The sequence below is a fragment of the Myotis nattereri genome (assembly GCF_964212035.1).
Source record: "Myotis nattereri genome assembly, chromosome: 2".
Taxonomy (NCBI): domain Eukaryota; kingdom Metazoa; phylum Chordata; class Mammalia; order Chiroptera; family Vespertilionidae; genus Myotis; species Myotis nattereri.
In genome coordinates this window covers 104,940,342-104,964,294 of record NC_138076.1, presented here as the reverse complement: position 1 = coordinate 104,964,294, position 23,953 = coordinate 104,940,342, and the positions used below count along the sequence as shown (strand labels likewise).

The 23,953-nt window shown below is 41.9% G+C and overlaps 1 protein-coding gene and 1 long non-coding RNA gene across 2 annotated transcripts in view; one reads left to right on the top strand and one right to left on the bottom strand.

Moving 5' to 3' along the window:
- Positions 1-22,064, bottom strand: part of FREM2 (FRAS1 related extracellular matrix 2) — a gene marked incomplete at its 5' end in the record, with an annotated part of 325,864 nt that extends 303,800 nt beyond the window's left edge. The window contains 2 exons of the mRNA XM_081083504.1: positions 8,292-8,381; positions 16,889-22,064. Of these exons, the coding sequence (XP_080939630.1) occupies positions 8,292-8,381; positions 16,889-22,064 (5,266 nt within the window). The remainder of the gene's footprint in view (positions 1-8,291; positions 8,382-16,888) is intronic.
- LOC308513440 overlaps positions 21,627-23,953 on the top strand; it is a 62,621-nt gene continuing 60,294 nt past the window's right edge. The window contains exon 1 of the long non-coding RNA XR_013995540.1: positions 21,627-22,093. This is a non-coding gene — a long non-coding RNA (uncharacterized lncRNA). The remainder of the gene's footprint in view (positions 22,094-23,953) is intronic.

Sequence of the window (23,953 nt, the reverse complement as noted above, 5' to 3'; positions counted from 1 at the left end):
TCAACCTGAATTGTATTTTACCAAAGGTTTCAAAGAAACTTTCAGTGCTCAATTTCATGTGTTTAAAAAATGGGATAGAGAGGGTTGATGGGAAGTGATAAGTCTATGAACTTGTATACATATATGCATATTCCGTGGACACAAACAATGAATGGGATGGTGAGGGCCTGGGGGAGAAGGGGACTAGAGTGGTCTAGAAGAGGTTAATGGTGTGGGAAGGAGGACTTATGTAATACTTTCAACAATAAAGATTGAAGATTGAAAAATAATAATATTAAAATATTTAAAAATGTGAAAGCTTGCCCTGGCTGGTTTGGTTCTATGGTTACAGCAGCAGCCCGCAGACTGAAGGGTCATATGTTGAATTCCAGTCAAGGGTACATACTTCGATTGCAGGCTTTATCCCAGGCCCCAGTTTGGGCACATATGGGAGGCAACCAATCGATGTGCCTCTCTCTCTTCCCCTCCCTTACACACTCTCTAAAAATCTATGGAAAAAATATCCCAGGTGAGATTAACAACAAAATGTGAAAGCTTTACTAAAAATCTTTCTTGGTGCCACAGGGATTTAAATGAATGCTAGGATAAGAGATTGTTCTAAAGAAATGCAAAAGGTACAATGGGAATTATTTATAGCATTTCTCAAAATACTATTTAATTGATCTTTATATTTAAAAAGAGCTTCTTTTCCCCATTTATCTATACATTCATTTTAATATTTGTTAAAGATTTACCATGTGTTCAACTCTGCGTAAGTTCTATGATACAAGGATCAATGACACCTTTTTGATCCTTCTCTACTAATGAAGGTCTTCACATTCCCACATAATAAGAATGCAACCATTTGGGTTGTATATAAAAGTAGGAATAGAAGCACACAAAAAAGGGTGTTACTAACTTTGGAGGGGAAATGACATTTGGGCCTGGTGTTGAAGAGTGATTACAGTCATTAGGGCTGAGGGTGGAACATATCTGGAATAATTATGTGAGACTGGCTTTCATGTCATAATAAAGAGCTAGAAGAGTTCCTTGTAGAGAAAACTAAAAAGAGACAGAAGCACTTGTATGTTAAAATACTTTATAGGAAAATTACAGAGTTTAATGCGGAGAGCAAATCAGATAAAAATACTATATTTGGTTATAAAGGGGATAAAAGAATATATGCTTTATTTCTTTCCACAAAATTCTGGAGTACTAGATCTGAAATTAGAATTCAAAGAGGCAATTATCAAAGGAGAATGTATTTTTCAGGTCTGCGGTTATTATTATGAGTTATCCACAGGAAGACATCATGAAGCCATAAAGGGTAAAAACAAAATAGAAGATGGTTTAGCCATTCATAGGTAATTGCTACATATACTCATATTCACAAGCTCCTTAAATGAAGCCACAGATAATGGGAGCATATTTCCTGACTTCAGAGTTTGACCTTATAAATAGTAACTATGAGATTGCATATGTTGACAGGCCCCAGAATATCTGGATATATTTTGATATAATATTTTCATATTCTACACTAATTTTTCAATAAACGTGTTTCATTACTAAGTGATCACTTTAGCATTACTCTATGATGGACTTTATAATTATGAATTTTAAGAGCTGCATATTTTGTTATGTTGATGCCATTACTAAAAAGCTTTTTTTATTTTTATTGGTAATTTAATTTCTAGATTTTTTATTTTTACTTGGTGGCATGTATGTGTTTATAAGATTTTCCTTCTATTGAGCTATGTTTCAAGTGGAATATTAGAGCCTTCATGACTCCAAATATATACTCAAAGATTTTCCTTCAAAAGTATTTTCTCAGTTTACAATTTCACAGAATGCATTCAGTGTACCTGTTTCATCATAATCCCCATATTAAGTGGCTTTTTAAAGGGTGTTTTTAAAAATATGGTTTTTTACTGATTTTTAGAAAGAGAGATGGAAACATCAATGAGAAAGAAACATAGATCGGCTGCCTCCTGCATGTCCTCTACTGGGGATGGAGCCCAGAACTCTGGCAGCCCTGATCAGGAATCGAACCAGTGACCTCTTGGTTGATGCTCAAACACTGAGCTACCCTGGCTGGACTGTGTATTAAGTGATTTTTTACAAAGGGTTTTTCGTGATTTAATTGATAAAATAGGTATAAAAATAGTACCTTAAGGTTGATTTGATTTGTGTTTATTTGAAATTTAGAAAGAATAAATATTTTTATATGTAGTTTAAAAAAAGAATTATAGTATGATGCCAAGAAAGAATATTACAAATTTTAGGACACAGTGACTTTTAAAGTGTTCTAAAACAAAAATTTACACTCCAAAGGACACAGAACTTTTTCTCTATTAGCCAATCCTATCCTGACTTCATTTTTATCTATTAAACTTTCCTAAAAACTAGGCCTGGAGAACCCAAAAAAGTTTGAATTATCATCCCTCCCTCTCCTTGCCCCACACCTATCCTGAGTAAGTACTGAAGTTATTTTTTGAGGAAAGAAATATGGGATTTTAATTGGCGACTAGCTGCCTAGTTATGCAATTTAAAGAAGGTCAGTTACCTATTTCTGTGACTCAGTTATCTCATCTCCCAAGTAGAAATATTTTATTTTATTGTGTTTATTTGTTTTTTACCAAGCTCTCAGGGATGCTATATAGGCAAAGTTTAATGAATAATAATAAACCAAATATAAGACTAAATATCCTAATTGGAAGAACCCTAAGATATAAGAATCTGTGTGTTTGTGTGTATATATGCTATATTAACCAACATTTATCAAATCTAAACTCTCTAATGTGAAAATCTTGACATTATCTGTTCTTCAAATAGCATACTCTTTAGACCTGTCATTTGGTCATTGCCTCCAAAAATAAAAAATAATAAGTCTGTCCTAAGCACCATCCCATTAGTGATAGGTGGTCCTAATCCATTTTTACATCATAACAGAAAAAATTTGTGGCTACCCAGATTCTTATGATAATACTAGAGGCCTAGTGCATAAAATTCGTGTGCGGGTACGGTCCCTAGGCCTGGCCGGTGAACAGGGCCATCTTTCCTGGCCCCACCCCCCACTGCCACCCACCCCTGGTTCCCCATTCACCATCGGGTAATCAGAACCTGCTGGCCAGGGAAAGGGACCGAGAGGTGGTCAGTGCACTTTATAGTGGCTGGTCAAGCGGCCATTCTGGTCGTTCTGCCGTTGGGGTCAATTTGCATATTACCCTTTTATTATATAGGATAATTAAGTCTGAAACAAAATATTTTTAGCTCTCTGTTCTCCTCAATCTTTTATCTCATTCTTGACTCCTAAAATTAAAAGTTCTATTTTATTTTTAAGATTATTTGATGACTATATTTGTCCCAGTAATTTCTTTGTTTAGTTATTATCCTAAATGAATCTTGATGACTTGAAGAGACATATTTAGTTGATTGAAAAGAAAATTTGTCATAGAAAGTTCTTAATTTTATGCCATGGTACCTTGACTTGCTTCCCAGATATGAAATACTAAAATAAATTCATGAGCATGTTTATGAATATGCTTACTATCATGATATGAAGTAGATAATCATAAATCACTACAACTAAGTTCAGTAGACCCACTGGTTCAAAAGTCTATCACCACCTAGATGGGAAGAATAAGTACCCTTCAGAGAGCTCTGTTACTTCCTGGGTAGATGAACACATTTGGAGAAGTCACCTGGCTTCTCTGAAATCTAAATCTCTCCAAAACAAGAATTCTCATCCATTTAAGTGCCTCCCGTAGTTCCTGAGACATACACCTCTTTGAGAAGTGTCAAAAATATCAAATATGTATCTTCATAAACATGTAAGTAATGCCATGTCAGTTGGGAGAAGAAAAGTAAACCCATCTCTGGAATTTTTCTCTCACGCATGAAAACCCTAGTTTTGAAAAAGCTCCTGAAATGATTTACTTCTTATTTCCATGAAAACAATCTTTATAGGCTCAGCCACATTTTCAGCAAATCGAAAAATAAAACCAGTCTCTTCAGCTAATCATTCCTAACTTAAAATTTTTCCAAAACTTTGACTACAGACACAAATTTTAAAGTAACTGCTACCATTTCATCTAGCTAAGGGGGAAAAAAGTACAGAATTATAGAGTGTGTGTATATACAGGATGAGAAAAAAGTAGGTTTATAGTTGTACATGAAACAGAGTTTATTCTTATATTATTATTTATTAATTGTAGTACTATTTTCCATATGAACAACTGTAAACCTGCTTTTCTTCCAGCCTATATATATATAATGAGGGGGCAAAATATAAAAATAAGTATAGGCTACATCTTAGAATCGTAGCCATTGAATTTCAAACAGGGGGGTTTTTTTGCAATTTTAAAATCATAATTTTGCTATTGAGGTTTATTCAGTCATTATCCTATCTAATAATAGACAAACATGGTAACTGACCATACCTTCACTATGCCTCCCATTGGCTAAGCAATGCGATATGCAAATTAACTGCCAACAAAGATGGCGGCTAATTTGCATACTGCAGGCAGGACAGGACAGTGCAAGCCGCCAGCACATGGCCCTCCAGGGCAGGCTGGCCCCAGAAGACCCAGGAGTTGGGTGGCAAGGCAGCCAGCTCAGTCGCTCCTCTGCGTCCAGAAGCGGGAGGTAGCTCTTCACCTAGAGGCTTAAGCCCAAGGTGGGAGGCGCCATTTTCTATACAGAATGGCAGGGGGTGTGGCTAAGCACAAGGCGGCACCATGTTTGCATACAGAGAGGGGGCGTGGCTCAGAGCTGGGCGTTTTGCATACAGAGAGGCAGGGGCATGGCTCAGAGTGGGGTGGCGCTATGTCCAGAGAGATGGGTGCTGAGGCCGGGTGTTCGCCTCAGGATGCGAGCGGCGGGAAAGGAGCACAAGGTAGAAAAGGTGCGGCTTCAGGCAAGTGAAGGAAAAGTGCAGGTCGCCCAGCCGTGACGCCGTTCCAAGCTTTCCGGCCCGGGTTTACAAATGTACATATTACTTCAGATGTTGTAGTTGCACGTAGTTTATTCCCTTCCCCTCATCTTGGGTATTAAAGTCATGCCCACCCCCTGGGCAGCCAGGCCTCACGTTCATGGCACAGACGAGGTTTGGTTCTGGAGTCACCCCTTAGATTTTAAGTGGCTGCTACACTTGGTCGATAGGAAGAGTGAGACTTTAGCCCTGAAAAGACGGAAGGCTTGGGGCAGACGGTTCCCTCGAGGGCTCAGCCCGCTTTCGGGCTGTAGGCACAGGGAACATCCAGAGCAGCCCCCAGAGCAGGCGTCCCTATGAGCTCTGACGAGGCCGTTTTGCAGCCTCCCCTTCCTCCGTCCCAGGTGGTGGGGGCCATGACTGCCTCGAGGCTGCTCCCTGGAAGCCATTCTCCCCTCAGCCTGTAGCTGTAAAACAGCGCATGCAAAGAGAATCTTCTTTTGTGCCTCATGTTAAAAATTTAAAAAAAAAAAAAAAAGGTGCGTGACTCCTCACTGTGTTCATTTGTAAAAAAAAAAAAAATGCTCTTAAGACCCCGGGCAGCGAGGCAGCCCAGCCCCAGAAGACCCAGAAGCTGCCTGATATAGTAGTAACTGTATCAGTAAGCATTCTGAAAGTCAGTGGCATAAATGCACCAATTAAAAGACAGATTATGAGGGTGAATCAAAAACAAAACACACTTTAAATATAAAGACACAAATAGATTAAAAGTAAATGAATTAAGCTGCAGCCTGTTTTGCTCAGTGGATAGAGCATGAGCCCGTGGACTGAAGGGTCCCAGGTTCGACTCCAGTCAAGGGCATGTGCCTCAGTTGCTGGCTTGATCCCCAGTCCCTATCCGAGCATGTGCAGGAGGCAAACAATCAATGCGTCTCTCCCTTTCCCTTCACTCTCTCTAAAATTCAATGGAAAAAATATCCTTGGGTGAAGATTAACAAAAATAAAGTAAATGGATTAAGTAACATTAAAGAGATTATAAGAAAAATATATTCCAAATTTTGTTAGTTGTATAATGGTTATGTTTAAATTATTAACACCTAAGAAATTGGGTGAAGGGTACATATAATATGCTGTAGTATTTCATAGTTTTTTTTTGCATGTATGAGATTATTTCAAATTAAAATATTAAAGAATTAAAAATTAATAAAATATTAATTGAAATGTATCTGCATTACATGAAAAATCTAATTGCTTCTAGCATAATTTATTAAATTGTGCTAAAATTTACAAGGGTTCAATTAAAAGATATCTGAATTCTAAATGATATAATAGAAAATATATAATAGTGCAATTATAAGCACTTATCTGAAAATCAAAATTTAAAGAAGTGAATTTAAAGAAGGGATTAGCCAAAGAAAATATATGTACAACCCATGGACACAGATAACAGTATGGTGATGGCCAGAGAAAAGTGGGGGGCAAGAGCTGGGTAGAGGGGGCAAAAGGGGGGGAAATAGGGACATCCTATATAATAATATTAAAAGGCTAATATGCAAATTGACTGAACGGCAGAATGACTGGTTGCTGTGATGCACACTGGCCACCAGGGGGCAGACGCTCAATGCAGGAGCTGCCCCCTGGTGGTCAGTGCACTTCCATATGGGGAGTGCCACTCAGCCAGAAGCTGGCTCATGGCTGGCCAGCGCAGAGGTGGTGGGAGAGGCTCCGTAGCAGCACTAAGAATGTCCAACTAACGGTTTAGACCCGATCCCTTGGGGGCCTAAGCCTTTAGTCGGACATCCCCCAAGGGCTCCCTGGCTGCCAGAAGGATGTCTGACTGCAAGCTTAGGCCTGATCCCCCAGGGAGTGGGCCTAAGTTGACAGGTGGACATCCCCCAAGGGGTCCTGGACTGCAAATGGGCGCAGGCCGGGCTGAGGGACAACGCGCGCCCCCCCCCCCCCGCTGAGTGCACAAATTTTTGTGCACCGGGCCTCTAGTTTAAAATAAACATTATTCAGTCTTGAACAAATAATTTAGTCTTTAAATGTTAATGAGCTATACTAATTTAGATTATATTAGCATCTCACTCTAAAGTTTACTGACTAGAATTTCTCATTTGAGCAGTAGATTATTCTTTTATGAGTTGGTTTCCTTTTTAGAATTTTATTTTATTCTAAGCTTTGCTTATCAACAAATAGAATACTTAAATATGATTTGGTTACTATAAAAACAAAGCATTAACTTTCTTAAATATCTGACTTGTGGTAGAAACAAACTAGTTGAACCGAAGTTAACACTTTTTTCTCTCACTGGCACACACCCAGCAGCTTTCATATTTCAGAGCTGTGATCATGTTACATCCAAAGATATTTTATATAAATGTTATTTATGTTTCAAAACATGTGAAGGGTAAGCATGTAATCTTTTTGAGATAGATGACATAATAGCATGCCATTTTAAAAACATCACACGGAAACAGATGAATCAATCTGAATTATTTCTTTTCTCCCTCTCTTTTCTCTCTTACAATATTACCTCACTTCTTGTGTCTTGTTCATACAATACACATTCTTCCTGATGTTCTATTGCTTCTCTTAAGAGCATGTGAGAACAGAAACATCCTTTTAAATCAACCTGGAAGCAGCCTTTTTCTCTCCTCGTCAACAGGGTTAGGAAGAGAACTGAAAAGAGTCTGAGCAGCAGTCAAAGCTTTGAAGGAGAAATGACAATAATATTGCAAAGGGGACTTAGATTACAGGTCACATCCTATTCTCTACAGTGTCCTTCAGAAGTCACCAAGGAAAATTTTATCTAGACTAAGTCACAAAATCCCCCAAATAAGAAAGTTATCAGACATACTGAGATTGGTGAGATTTAAACACATTTATTTAGCACTGATTCTTTGGTGAAAGCAACATATTTTTCCACCAGCACTAATCCACACAGTACCCTTGTGCAAATTAGAAAAAGATAACTTGTTCTAATTTGTACATGAGTAGACATACCCTGTTAGGAACACCCAGATAAGCGAATGGCTTGCAAGTGGAGCTGGGCTAAATTCCAATATCCTCTTGTCACCTCAAGCAGGCAGCCTCATACAGAGCATAATCTGAACAACTGAAAATAGAAATCCTACTTATACAGATATTTCTTTTTAGTGCTTTATAAATCATAAAACAAAATAACATAATTAGAACATTTATCTAAAATTATTGCAGAGTAGCACTGTATCAGATTGAGAATATAGCAAATACAAAATTTATTTAGTATAAAATCAGGTGAGCATAAAATAATACTTGATACAGATTCCTTGTAATATCAAAGAGCTACCAATGAAAATCACTCTCCTTGTTTATACTAAAAGGAGAGTGAAATACTTACCACCATCTTCAACTGTAAATTGGAATAGATCACTTGTGGCATTAGCCCCTTCTCTTAAAACATAGCATATTTTCATGTCATCAATGTCAGCTAGAAAATAACCAAAGAACAAGATGATTAATCACTAGGGCAAAATTGATGACTTATGAAATCCTATTGGCTGTAACTATCCCCATCCCCTTCTTTTCCTAAGGGAAACAGTGCTATCTTATTTCTGGATTTCAGCTGTCCCATAGAAATCTGATCCCTTATACAGAGTATAAGAATTAGGTTATAATAATAGCAAGGTGTTGCCCCTCTCAATAGCATTTGCATGTTCATGCACCAAAGAAGTCACTGCCTAAATATGGACTGTCAGGCTCCATGACAGGTAGAAAGAAAGATATTTGGAAGCATGGCAGATCTCCTGGCACTACTGAAATCACCCCCATTATCTCCCTATAGGACTGGCCCTAAGAGAAAAGAGGTTACCGTGCCCTCCCTCAAGCTAACTTTCTTACCACTTGTAGTTTAGCAGACTTCTTGCTTTAAGCAGTCCAAATTTTGAAAGAAAAAAAATCAGAATTTTTTTAAGATCCCAGATTGAAATAACTAACATGAGAGAAGATAAAATAATCTAATAATATCTAAAAACTTTATTCACGGAAAAAAAAATTATTCTGTCTCAGAAATGATCTTTCTGTTGCTTCCTACATTAGCTATCAAATTCCCTGGCATAATTTGTTTTTAATATTGACTAACATACAATTCTTACAATTTATTCATTCATTTTACCAGTTCCTCTCCTTAATGATGCAACACAGAAAACAATAAAACAAATACTCTGTTCTGTGATACTTAAAATAAACCGTTATTTGATTGACTTTAAGCAGTGAGTAGTTATTTCCAAGGCTGTGTAAAATCAAGAACATAGCTAAAAATTCCATCAATAATGATATGTAATATTTATTTGTCTCATGTATTCTCTATGGTTTTTCCATCTCTTAAGAACTCTACTAAGAGTAGGATCCATGATGGCAGAATAGGTGGAAGCTATACTCATCTCTTCCCAGGACTAAACTGGAATTACAACTAAATTATAGAACAATCATCCTGAATAACCAACTGCACAGTAGCTAAAGAGAAGTCTTATAACCATAAATTTACAGAGGAAGCCACATTGAGACTGGTGGAAAAGGCAGAGATACAAAAAGGGCTGACCCTGTTTCCACGGGTGGTGGCTTAAGTTTTGAATGGATATCTCAGCTGTGGAAGTTCCCCCCGAGGAGCATAGAGTCTAAACTCCAAACCAGACTCTCCAGCCCAGAGCAACAGAGTCACCAACATCTGGCTATGAAAAGTAACAGGGTTTCTGTTCACCAGGGAGAAATGGCTAGAGGCACAGGAATCCTCTTAAAGGGCCAATGCACAAAATTTTATTTGTAGCCACTCACCCTGGGCTCTGGTGAATGGAGGGCGGAGAGAACTAGAGTTGCATGAAGAGAGTCTGGGGTTTGTGGCTTTGGGAGGGACCTGAAGGGACAGCCACCAAAATCCCTGTGCTGAGTCATTCTCTCATACCATAGATGCCATCTTTTGTAAGCGAAACATTCTGCTCTGTATGGCATCAGCCTAGGGCAGTGGTCGGTGAACTCATTAGTCAACAGAGCCAAATATCAACAGTACAACAATTGAAATTTCTTTTGAGAACCAAATTTTTTAAACTTAAACTATATAGGTAGGTACATTGTTATTAATTTAATTAGGGGACTCCTAAGCTGGCCTTTGCTAAAAACGTCCTCAATCTGATTGAGGTACGTTCGCTGAGGTCGACCCCTTCCAACTCTCCCATCCACACTCATCTTGTATACTTGTTTCATCTATCTCCTTTCGTTCATCCTCTCTATATGTCCACCCCCCACTTCTTCTAACGCCACTTCTTCAAAATAGACTCTCCCAGGCCGAAAACCGACTTCTGCGCATGGGCCACGAAGTTTCAATCGCACTGTACGTGCGCGCCCACACGTGGTATTTTGTGGAAGAGCCACACTAAAGGGGCCAAAGAGCCGCATGTGGCTCGTGAGCCACGGTTTGCCAACCACTGGCCTAGGGGAAGGCAATAGCCCCACACTCTGAACTTCCTCCCACTTCACCCTACGGATGTTACACCCTGCTGAGGAGTATAGCCAGAGGCTCTTTCAGTGACTGAGCCTAACAGGTGGACTGCAGGTGGAGGCAGGAAGAGGCCAAACTCTGGGTGCCTTGGGACTTTTGCTGACCTGCCCTCAAGCCTGGTGCTGGTAAAAGCCAGCCTTGGTGCCCATCTTGGTCCTTCCCCTGTGTACCCAGCCACAGAAGAGGCAGTCACAAACTGTGGTTTGCTGTTAGCTCCAAACAGGTTTCCTGAGGCCAACCACAGGCAGCATCTGACAGTGGCCTGCAACCGAGTGCCTCCCAAGAGGCCCAAAACCAACACACCTAGTGGTCAGCTTCAAACAAAAACAGAGAAGGTTCCAATAAGCTTCACAAGTAGCATATCCAAAGGGCACTAAACCCTGCTGAAGTGAATTAAGCTATGTGGAGTCAGCACCTGCACAGCAGCTTGCACGCCATGGCCAAGGTTGAGCTTCACAGTCAGCTAGCCTGAAAGTCAATCCCACACACAAATGGGCCAATAGCAATCAATATTAAATTACAATAGGAGGGCCTACATAACCTACACAAGGGACATTCCCAGAGCACCCAGTTCAGGTGATGAAAGAGACAGGACACCTACTACATTAGGGCATCCCAAGAAGACTGGAAGTCAAATCTATCTAATACATAAAAACACACACAAAGAGGCAGCCAAAATGAGGAGACAAAGAAACAGGCCCCAAATGAAAGAACAGAAGAAATTTCCATAGAAAGAGCTAAATGAATGGAGACAAGCAATTTATCTGATATAGAGTTCAAAGAAATGATTATAAAAAGGATATAGAAACAATAGTAAAGGTCAGAAATGAAGAATATGATATATAAAATGAAGAATACTAGTACACTGGGAGGAATAAATAGTTGTTTGGATAAAGCAGAGGATCAAAGCAGCTTTCTGGAAGACAAGGTAGAATAATGCCCAATCAAAATAGTAAAAGAAAGAATTTTTTTAAAAAGTATAGGTTAAGAGATCTTTTGGACAACATGAAACAACAACATCCACATCATAGGGGTATCAGAAGGAGAAGAGAGAGCAATGATCAAGAACACTTGAAGAAATAATGACCAAACACTTCCCTAACCTGGTGAAGGCAAAAGACACACAGTTCAGGTAGTGCAAAGAGTCCCAAATAAGAAGGGCCTAAAGAGGCTCACACCAAGACACATCATAATTAAAATGTCAAAGATAAAAGACAAAGAGGGAATCTTAAAAGCCACATGAAAAAGGCAGTTACCTAAAGGGAACTCCCATAAGACTGTCAGCTGATTTCTCAACAGAAATGTTTCAGACCAAAAGGGACTGACATGAAATATTCAAAGTGATGAAAAGCAACGACCTACAACCAAGGCTACTTTAGCTAGCAAGGCTATCATTTAAAATAGTAGCCCTGACCGGTTTGGCTCAGTGGATGGGGCGTCAGCCTGGGGACTGAAGGGTCCCCGGTTCGATTCTGGTCAGGGGCATGTATCTTGGTTGCGGGTACATCCCCAGTTGGGGGTATGCAGGAGGCAGCTGATCGATGTTTCTCTCTCATCGATGTTTCTAACTCTCTATCCTTCTCCCTTCCTCTCTGTAAAAAAGTCAATAAAATATATTTAAAAAAAATAAAATAAAATAGTAGCAATAAAGAGCCTCTCCAACAAGACAAAGTAAGAGTTTGTTACCACCAAACCAGTATTACAAGAAATGTAAAAGGACCATTCTTGGACATTTCTTATAACAATATTTTTTCTGATATATCTATTAGGGAAGGGGAACAAAAGAAAAGTAAACCGATGGGACTACAGCAAACTAAGAAGATTTTGCAGAGCAAAAGAAACAATCAACAAAATGAAAAGACAACACTAAGTTAAAAAACATGTTCACCTATACATCTGATAAGAAGTTAATATCCAAAATTTATAAAGAACTTATAAAACTCAATACCAAAAAACAAACAATCCAATTAAAAATGGGCAAAGGACCTGAATACATACTTCTCCAAAGAGAACATACAGATTGGTCCTTAGACTATGAAAAGATGCTCAACGTCACTAATAATCAGAGGAATGCAAGTTAAAACCACAACAAGATATCCTCTCATACCTAGAAGAATGGCTATCATCAATAAATCAACAACCAACAAGTATAGGCAAGGATGTAGAGAAAAAGGAATGCTTGTGCACTGTTGGTGGGAATGAAGATTGGTACAGCCACTGTGGGGAGCAGTATGGAGGTGCCTCAAGAAATTACAAATAGAACTGCCTTATAACCAAGCGATTCTACATCTGGGAATTTATCCGGAGACAACCAAAACACGAATTTTAAAGAATATGTGCACCCCTGTGTTCATTGCAGCATCCTATCCTATATAATAAAAGCCTAATATGCAAATTGACTGACTGGTGGAACGACCGGTCACTATGACGTGCACTGACCACCAGGGGGCAGACGCTCAATGCAGGAGCTGCCCCCAGCCCGCAGGTCCCAGGCTGGCCAAGGCGGGTGCCAGCGGGGGCTCCCTGATCACCCCGCCGGTCGCCCCACATATCGGCCCTGATTGTCAACCAGGCCTAGGGACCTTACCCATGCACAAATTTCATACATCGGGCCTCTAGTTTTTTATAATAGCCAAGACTTGGAAGAGGCCCAAGTGTTGATCAGTAGATGAGAAGATAAAGAAGCTATGGTACATTTACACAATGGAATACTACTCAGCTGTAAAAGACAAAGAAATTCATTCTTGTGATGGCATGGACGGACTTGGAGAGCATTATGCTAAGGGGAATAAGCCAATCAGAGACAAATACCATATAATTTCACTTATATGTAGATCTAATGAACTAACAAGCAAAATAGAGACAGACTCATGGATAGAGAGTAAGCTGACACCTGTCTGGGGTGGTGGTTGGGTTAGTGAGGGATGACCAAATGACTGAACATCAGGCTGCATGGGGCGACCAGGCTGGCAGGGGGGCTGTGAGGGGCAACCAGGCCGGCAGGGGGCTGCAGTTGGGGGCAACCAGGCCAGCAGGGGGGGTCAGTTGGGGGCGACCAGGCCAGCAGGGGGGGCAATAAGAGGTGACCAGGCTGGTGGAGGGGGGGCAATTAGGGGTGACCAGGCCAGCAGGGGGGTGCAGTTGGGGGTGACCAGGCCAGCAAAGGGGGCAGTAAGGGGTGACCAGGCCAGCGGGGGGGCAGTTAGAAGTGACCAGGCTGACAGGGAGGGGGCAGTTGGGGGTGACCTGGCTGGCAGCAGGGGGCAGTTAGGGTTGACCAAACTGGCATGCAGAGGCAGTGAGGGGCAATCAGGCCAGCAACGGGGGGGGGGGGGGGGGGTCAGTTAAGGGCAATTAGGAGCGATTAGGAGCCAAGAAGTCCAGGATTGTGAGAGGGATGTCTGACTTTTGGTTTAGGCCCGATCCCGGCAGTTGGACATCCCCAAGGGGTCTAGGATTGGAGAGAGTGCAGGCTGGGCTGAAGGAACCCGCCCCCCCCCTCCTGTGCACAAATTTCATGCACCGGGCCTCTAGTTAGGAAAATAAAAACCTAGAAGCCAAAATGTAATCTTCTTTAAGCAAACATCTAACAATTAACTAGATTTTTTTTTCTAAATATTAAATATGCATTGAATGTATTTCAGTATATCCACACACCCATTCCATGGGTTATGAAACCATACCCTGGTTCAAACACTTAGGGGAAATTTCTAAAAATTTATAAATGAGGTCTCACAAGAAAAAACAATCCAGGTATTTGAGAAAAGTGATTTTGACCTAGAGTTGAGGGAGCAGGGTCATCTTAGCAGAGAGGTAAAGTTTAAAATAACTAAATAATTTCCATAATTTGTCTAATTCCACTTTGTTAACTTTTTATAATAATGAAATTTAATACATTTTATAAATTAATTAGTTTTTCTCCTATCAATCATTTCATCAATCAATTTAGGAATAACTTTCTCTGGCCATGAGTGCTAAATTAATTTAATTTACTACATTGAAAACCAATCAAAATATATTTTAGCTTATCCCTTCATAATAACAAAAGAAAAACAAATAAAGACATTGCATAGTCCTCACTCTAAGCACTTCTTTCATTTCCCTTACTAGAAGAGCAGCCATGGTAGCTCTATGATAGATGTTTACTCACTTATCTAATCCCCATAAATATCTGCTATGAGCCAAACTCCAGTCTCAACTTGTTCAAATGAGTGCTGTATTATTAAATACCAATATTTTTTCTTATCAATATTTGAGTTTTTATTGGGTTGTGATAATTTTTTTTTAAAAAGAAATCTTAGAAATTTACCTTTACTTTTTATAATAAATTTACTACTACTCTTCATTTACATATGACCATGGTGAGTCCAAGCATTGGTTAGTGAGTGCAACACCTGTAATGAAATAGCACATTTGCCTGTTTTCATCCTAAAATTTCTTTTAAAAAAAACTTTAACATTGGAATCCTTTTTCTGGTCAGACAAGTGATTTGAAGTAACATTTTTCTATCCTCCAATATATAGGATGGGCAAAAGTAAGTTTATATTTGTGAGTGCATGGAACATAGAGTTTATTCTTATATTATTACTTATTTATTAAATATTATTATTTATATTATTTGTCTTATTATTATTATTGTTATTATTTTGTATCCTTACTTATGATTTATCTTTTAGGTAATGATGGCTGGTAACTTAACCAACAACCAGCGAAAGTAGATACATAAACCTACTTATGCCTAAGCCTGTATTCTTTTCATCCTCTTCACTCACATGTAAACAAACCAATCTAAGATAGCATGGCATCTCTATCCTCAGAAAGCCTTCACACACAAGTTTCCTGCTGATCTGGCATGACACTTGTCACTCTGAGGTTTTCCTGTCCCTGCGGGCCTGAGGATATATTCAGGCTTTCGGCCAAGAATCATAAGGTTGGAGTGTAGGACTATTTGCCAGCATCTAAATCAGAGAAACAGTTTACTTTAGCACTATAATTTGTGACATCTTTGTTTATTAAAGCATTGGTTATCTAAGAGCACAACACTATTGCATGAAAAGAATACCCCCACTGGGATGTCCTAGGGTTAAACTCCATCTCTACCCAGAGAGCCCACATAGGATAGATCAAGTTTGCATTCTGACATGGTGAGATTTTTATGAAAGCAACCCAAAGCCCTTTGTAGTGAAAATCACAGGTTCTAGAGAGCAGATTCCTAACTCCCAAGCCAGCATACTGAACTGGCTTCTCCCTTCATTCCCTGAGTAACTTTGCTTAGGTCACCTGCCCTTCCTGTCTGAGATTATGTCTGCACATAAAAAAAATTAGGTTAGAAAAATACTTTAGCCTCAAGAATGCAAATGAATGTAGATGCAGCCAGTGTTTGTTACTGAGTTTGAAACAGGGCAGAGAAAAGTTTTGAAATTAAAAAAAATAATTTTTGCCTGGTCAATGTGGCTCAATCATTGAGTGTCAACCCATGAAACAAGAGGTCCCTGGTTCAATTCTGGGTCAGGGCACAGGCCCAGGTTGTAGGTTTGATCCCTAGTAGGGGACATGCAGGAAGCAACCGATTGGTGTTTCTCCCTCATGGATGTTTCAATCTCTCTATACTCTCCCTTACTCTCTAAAAATTCTATAAAAACATATTTTAAAATAACAATAATAATTTTTTCCTTATACTATTACTTTTATTAACATATCTTCAAGTTCTTAATAATGAAGTGGATGCATATTTTGGTGACAGAAATACTGTCTTCTTATACATCATGTCTTCTTATACTCTCTTACTTTGTGTATACCATAGTAACATGCCTTGTACATATTTTTATAAATCTAGATAGATGTTTACTTCTTATGTCTTTGGACAGGTATTTGTCTTGAAATATTAAAATTATAAAATCTACAAAATATAAATACAGATTTTTAGTTACAAAGTTTCTACCAACTATAATAGTATTATAACAATGCTCTAAAAATTAATCAAAGTAATATAAATTTGGAGGCTCTATTTGATAATAATAATCTGAATACACAATTTAGAAAGCACATCTCTCTGTGGTGTTAAAATGCTTCATAAACTATTTGCAGCATACAAATCAGGCTGCTCCAGAGACAGTTGTATGGCAAATGGCACAGAGCTGAAAAGCTTGCTTCAATTTTAATTCAAAAAATTCCTGTTCTGGCAGCAACCCTTGCTGCTATATAAAAAAATATCAATACTCTCTCTAGTGAAGGTCACTGCAGTGGGACACATGGCAAGAAAGGAGCTGCTCTGCCAGGAAAGAAGGTCCCTGAATTCTCCCTTTCCTTTTATGTCCCTTTCCTTCTTTCTCTTAGAATATCATTTGAGCCTCTACTTAATAATGTTTACAGTGACAGCTATATCCTCAGGAAATAAGACCTAAAATGCCCAATGGTTATAAAGAAAGAAAAATGAACCATACCTTGTGTGAACTGAGTGACACTGTGGTTGCCTTTGCCCAAGTTGAGGAGATATCCATGTCGTGGGAGCTCTGTAACAATAAACCTAAGAGAAAAACACAGGCTGTCTCTGTCCTTAGCTTTTAATATTTTGTTTGTGATCATGAATCCCAAGTGGCCAGTGGCCAGAGTACGAAGTGTAGAAGCTCCTTTGTTCACTGCAATGTGGGGGACACTATTGTCAACAGCTAAGATCTGGATCTTCATCACTTGGGGTCTTCTTGTTTCAAATACTGTATCAGGAAAAACATAGAACTCTGTATGGGAGCCATCAGTTACCGTGAAGGAGAAGCTGTCTTTACTTGACTCAGTGCCATCATGCCTATAGCTGATTAAGTTTTCATTTAAGTCTTGCTTAGTAAAAACCATGGCAGGCCTGGTATTGTTAAGTAGGAGTTGACCATGAACAGGCATCTGGGTGACAGTGAATTTTAGGAGTTTATCAGGAGTATCTCTGTCTTCAACAGTGAGTTCAAAGGGAGTGATCAGCTTGTTTTCACCTTCACTGACAATCAGGTTATGGATAGTGACAATTGGCTTTTTGTTGTCCACATCACTAATGGAGATACGGAATGTCCGGAAGACAGGGTTATGTCCATCAGTGACTTGAAACTCAAAACTGTCCATCTTCACCTCATCATCAGCTGTGTGTATGTAGTAGATTTTGTTTCCAGCCAGTTGAAGCTGAGTGAAAGATGTGATAGAAACTCCAGGTTGATCTGTGCATTCTAAGAGACCTCTCAGGGGAGCCTTGGTGATGGTAAACACTAAGTTTTCATCAGGACTGTTCAAATCACTAGTGCTTAAGAGGTCTGTTGTGAGGATGACTTTACCACCTTCTTTCAAGGACACTCCCTTACTTATCACATCAGGGAAGACAATGTCAACGCTCCCAATAGATACATAAAAATAGCAATCTATGAGGGTATTTGTTCCATCAGTCACATCAAATTTAATTAGGTCCTGAATGCTGTCTTGCCCAGAATGGACATATTGAATTAAGTTCCTGTCCACTTCATCCTGGGTAAAATTCATGCCCAGTGTGATATTTTCAAAGGCATGCATAGGTTTTTGTCTCTGTAATAATCCATGTTCTGGCCCATAACGAATTATATAAACCAACGATTTGTCTTCAGAATCTAAATCAGTTGCCATTAATATTTTATTGTTCATAATTTTGGTTTCCCCAACTTCTATTTCTAATCCACTATTAATGGCCATTCTGGGGGTCTCATCATCAACAGGGATAACCATAATGAGAACTGTCTTTTCCACAGAGTGCTTACCATCTGTTAGTTTAATCACAAAACTATCTTCCTGGGTCTCAGAGTCATCATGCTCATAAATAATGCTGGAACTCTCTATGATCTGGTCCAAGGTAAAGCTTTTGACCAAAACTGTGCTGTTTATCAGCTGGTTCATAATGCGACCATGAGTAGGAAATTGGGTAAGAGTGAAAGTTAAATCATCCAGGGGAATGTCAGCATCAGCAGCATTGAGGATGGGCGTATCAATCACCAGACTCATGCCTTCCATCACCATAAATTCTCTCATAAATATTTCGGGCTGTTCATCATTGGTGGGAATGATAACAATAGAGAAAAAATGTCTCTCTGAAAAGTTAATGCCATCAGAACAACGAAATATAAATCTATCTTCCACAGGTTCCACTCCTTTATGTATGCTCTGGACATAGTTAATATGATCATGCCTGAGATCTTTCAGTGTGAAGGCACTTATGGCAATCCCTGCTCTTGATTTTTCAGAGCCTGGTGCTGGAGAAATATTTTCAACGTAACCTGAGGTAGGCTGAATAACTATAGTGCACAGGATGTCGTCATTTAGGGAATCAATATCTTCAGCACTTATATGCATTGAGGTTATGACACTTTTATCACCTTCCATTACTATAAACTGTTCACCTACAGAAATTTCTGGGGCCTGGCTGTCAATAGGAAGGATGGTCACCCACACAGTAACTCTTTGGACAGTACTGCCACTTATTCTCCATTTTTGAGATATAGCTGACAGACTCAGGTTAAAAGAGTCCTCTTTGGGCAATAGGCCTATCTCACCACTGGTATGGGCATAGACAACAGAGCCCTCCAGGATGTCCCTTTGGGTAAACTGCTCTGCTGGAACTCCATTGACCAGGATTTCTCCATATAAGGGCGGATCTTCCAAGAGGAAAGTCAACATTAAATCATCAGTGTCTTCATCAGTCCCCTTGATAACACTGGCAGTGATTTCAGTAGCCCCGTTCTCTAAAACATCTAGGTAGGACCCCAGAGTGCCAGCAGGAAGGCTCAGCATGGGCACCTCATCATCCACTGATTGGACATTCACTCTGAGAGTTATGGGCACCGCATGGTGTCTGTCACTGACCTCCAAGGAGCAGTTATCAGTAAGGGAGTCATCCCCACTATGGTCATAGGAAATCCGACCCTGTTTTATGTCCTCCAGATGGAAAACCCCACCTACAGGTAGTATCTGTCCAGACACCTTTATGTGACCATGTTTGGGCGCCTGTGTTAGAGTAAAAGAGATGTGGGTTACATCAGTGTCTATATCATTCACATGCAACTCAGACTCACTCAGGATGTGGTGTCCTTTCTCCTTAGTAGTAAAGCCAGTGTTGAGGATCTCAGGTGGCTGGTTGTCCTCTGGCTGCAAGTAAAGGGTGAAGACGCCTGAAGCTACATTCCCAGCTCGGTCCTCCACCTGGAACTGGAACTGGGCCACTCGGGCAGCCACTCCCAGTTCTTGATCTGGAGGTCTGTAAGCAATTTTATGGTGATTGATCTGGGCTTGGGTAAAATGGGCCACCACGATAGAAGGGTTGTCAGTCAGGACCAAGGTTCCTAATGGGGCTGGCGAGTGGTTTTTATCTGTGTCCATTGGAGGCTGAGTCACTGTGTAATGTAGTTCTCGGTCATCTGTGTCCAGGTCAGTGTATTGCAGCCACTTCTTCCTCAGCGGTGTAAGCTTAGATTCTTTCACCACCATCCGAAGGGGACAGCCACTGCCCAACTCTGGAGGGAGGCGATCCACAGGATGAATGCGGATCACAAACTTCTGTAGCCCAGATTGATTAGGGGGGTCATGGTTATCCTGAACTCGAAATGTGAACTGATCCATCACTGGTCCAGGATTATGGGGCCCAGAGTGCATATAGAACAGCCTCCCCTTTATTATGTCCTGCTGCCGCCACTTTGTCACTATTTTCTCATAAAATGTTCCTTGTTTCTTCCAAGGACTTCCAATAAGCTGCTCCACCTCTTGTGGAGGATGAGGTTGACGGATAATCAGATGGCCTGTAGTTGAGGGAGACTCCAGCACAAAAAGCAGCAAAGAGTCATCTGAGTCTATGTCAGTTGCACTGAGAGCAAAGGGTTGTATGGGCATTGTTTCACCCTCTGCCAGTGTCAGCCCTGTGTTGGCACTGAGGACTGGTGGCTGGTCATCCACAGGCACTAAGGTGATAGGGAATAGGAATTGCACCTGGTGCCTGTGTCCTCCATCTACCATTCGAAGCACCAGGTTGTCACTCAGTGAGCCATCTTTGTCATCATGGTGGTAGACCACCTCACCAGCTGTTAGCTGAGCTACTGTAAAGGCCTTAGTGACAGGGTTACCACTGGAGCCAACCTGAAGGATGAGGTGACCATGTTGGAGCCCAGCCACCACCTCTAGCAGCACTGCCTCTAGGTCATCTTCATCGCTGATGACCAAGTTTTGTGGTCCACTGCCTGTAGGGCCGGTGAGGGGCCGAGACTGGCCCTCATAGAGAATGAGACCAGTGTTGCGGATAACCACCGGAGCCAGTGTATTCATGGGCTTCACCACCACCATGAAGGCAAAGGGATCTGAGGCTGCTCCTTCTGGGTCTACTACCTCCAGCTCAAATTCAAAGGGACGCTCCTGGTCAGAGTCTTCAGAGGGTGGCTGGTAGGCAATCTTCAGGAGGCGCAGATCTCTCTGAGTAAAGGAGGAGAGCGGCAGGTTGCGATCATCAGTGCTTACCAGGTAGCCCTGGCCAGGCTGAAATGGGGAGGTGAGGTTGAAGATCAACAAGTCAGGGGTAGATTCAGCATCCTCAGCTGCCAACATGTCTGGAGTGAGGGCGGTCAGTACAAACTGGTCCACCTCCATCATCATCATGGCCACAAAACTGGGCTTGGGGGCAGTGTTCTCAACCCCTCCTCGGATTCTCACCAGCATCTGGAAGTGCTCGCGTTTCAAAGCAGGGCTGCCCACAGGAGCCCCTCGCAAGTGCAGCTCCACCACCATGGGCACCCAGTCTCTGTTTGGTGAGCGACTGGAGGCTATGTGACGGTAGCACACACCTAGCTCCTGAAAAGCTTTGCAGTCCATCAGGAGAGGATCCTGGGTAACCCCCTCGCTGGCTAGTCCTGGGACCTGCGGGTAGTGTAGGAGTTCCCCATAGCGAGGCAGCGTACCCAAGCCAGACAGGATGCCCACACGACACTCCTCTGTCTCAGACTGGTAGGTGAACTCCAAGCTCTGCGCGTCCAGAGCATTGCTGGTCCCCAGCAGCTCCTCCACGACCAGAGGCAAGTTCCGAGTCACAACTTCCAGCTGAGTAAAGACTACAACCACCTCCAGCACCAAGGGAAGCACTGCAGTCCCTCCCTGCGCGTCATAGCGCAGCTGCAGCGGAATGCGATCTCGCGAGGGGCTGCGCGCACCCAGGTGAGAGTAGCTCACCTCTCTAGGACCGAAGTCGCAGGGGAAGCGCTTGGGATTCAGGCGGCCGGGCCGCTGGGCCAGAGCGTCGTTGTCTAGTACGGTCACTGTGCAATGGTCCCCCGGCTGCACCTGCAGCACCAGGTCCTGCAGTGGATCCAGCCAGACCTCACGGCCAAAAGGCACCCGGAGCCCACGGTTCGCCATTACTATAGCCTCTTTGGCAGGGACCCCTGCAAACCCCTGGAGACCTGAGGACAGCAACACCCGGCCGGGGGCATCGGGCTGTGCTGGAAGGCAGCTTACCAGTGGCAGGAGAAGCAGCAGCAGCAGCAGGGTCCGTGGCGGAGGCCGAGGCATTGGCTGAAAACTGGTGGCGTTGGCTACCCGGCGTGCGTGGGAGGCTATCCTGGGGTTCCTGAAGAAGTGCATGGTCCAGGACGGTGTTAGTGCTCTAACAGGTAAGTCCGAGAGCGCGCCGTCAGTCTCTGGGCAGGGAGCAATAGAACCCATCGGAAAGTGCCAAGAACTCCGCGCGCTGCTTGGGGGTCCTGTTTGTAGCCGAGGCTGGGCCAGAAGGATGAGAAAATTGCTTGGCGCGCTCTGGCCTGGAACTGCAGCGGGGGAGGATAAGTCCTCCAGGCCTCGCGGCTCAGTCACGGGAACTAAGTCTCTCCACTCCTCCTTCCCTGGTCCCAGGACCTAGCTTGAGCTTTAAGGGAAATCCCTCCCCCTTGCACCCCCTCATCCCAGTCCTTCTTGTAGGCCAATCCTAGGTCCCGGAGGAGGCCCAGAGTCTAGGGTTGGATAGTGATTTCTGCCAATCAGCTCCTAGGGACGGAGGCGGGCAAAGCGCTGGGAGGGGAGGAGAGAGAAGATTCAACAAGTTTTCTTGCAAGTGAGGACCTGGAGCTGCCTGCGCTGCCCTCCTCGCTCTCCAATAGGGCAGCTGAGCTCAGCTCCGGGCGGCTGCCCATTGGGCTAGATTCACTTCAAGTACCTGCGATCCAGGATTACCCATGTTACCTCCCATCCCCCAAATTCAATGGAATTCCGCGCAGGGATGGTTATTTCTCACGGAAACTTGCAACCCCGTGAGAAAAGTTATAGCAATGCCGCTTGAGTTTGAATCGAAACCCAGGATGGCTTGCATTTGGGGGGGGGGGGGGGGCAGGGGGGGATCTGAAGCATATTTGCAAAAGAACAGCTGAAACTAAAAGCCAATGCTAGAATTAGTTGAACTTCCTCCCTCGCCCCAGCCCTCCCCCCCCGCCGCCCCCCCCCCACTACTGTCTTCTCATAAATTAAAATAAACATAGCCCTTAGGTTGGTGAGTTTTTAATAAGTCTCTCCTTTGCAAACAAAGTTCACAGAGTAAAAATAAAAAAAAATTAAAAAAAAAACATTTAAAATGCGCGAGAAAAACAGTTTGATCAGAATCGGGAGGCTAGAACTAAAGTGTAAATTTAGGGAATGTAGCCCCAAGCTCTTCCGAAGCCATAGCTATTGTAGCTGTCATTAGAGAGGTTCCAGCTGTCCTCACAGCAATTAGACCAAGTGCAAACTAAACCCACTTGTCAGCCTCACGTTTCTTTGCCTACCAAGGGAACTGATAAATATCCCAAGGGTAAACTAAAATAGGTTAGCTCTCATTCAGTTAGCCAGTTTTGAAATCAGAGCTTGAGCTCTAACTGCCCCCTTGTGTTTGTCTGGTTTTAGAAAGGTATAGATTTCCTTACTGGGAGGTTTTCTAACTACCCTCCATTTGCCCATCCCCCATGCCCCATATCCTCACAGTGAAAACCCAACCATTTTCAGATCAGTTCCTTGAGCAGTCTTGCTTATACTAACCAAAATGTTTCATTTCAAATGATGTTCTTTTCTTCCCAATAATAATAATCAGACTATTAATTGCAATATAGAATTGGAATAATGCTCGTTCTGCCCTTTTCCTGCTTAAATATATTTTAGACTTGGGAAAGAAAGCAGTATAAGAAACTGTTATGCCCTTTAAAATTTCAGTCTAAGTTGAAGATATAGGGTGCATATGTGGGCATATTTCAGTAAGAAGCATTTATCTTTTTAACCCTTTTGTGACTTTAGCCTGAGTTCCTCCAATCTGGGATTTTGATCACCTCCTGACACATTGAGTGCTATTTTCCAGGGCACGGCACAATCTTTGTACATAAGTATTGTTAGAAGGTGTCAGATTCTGCTCCAGGAAGCATCCCTGGGCAGTGTGTGTCCCTAGGGTCAAGAGATGGAAAGTTCTGAAATCTTTCAGATGAGAGAGAGAGAGAGAGAGAGAGAGAGAGAGAGAG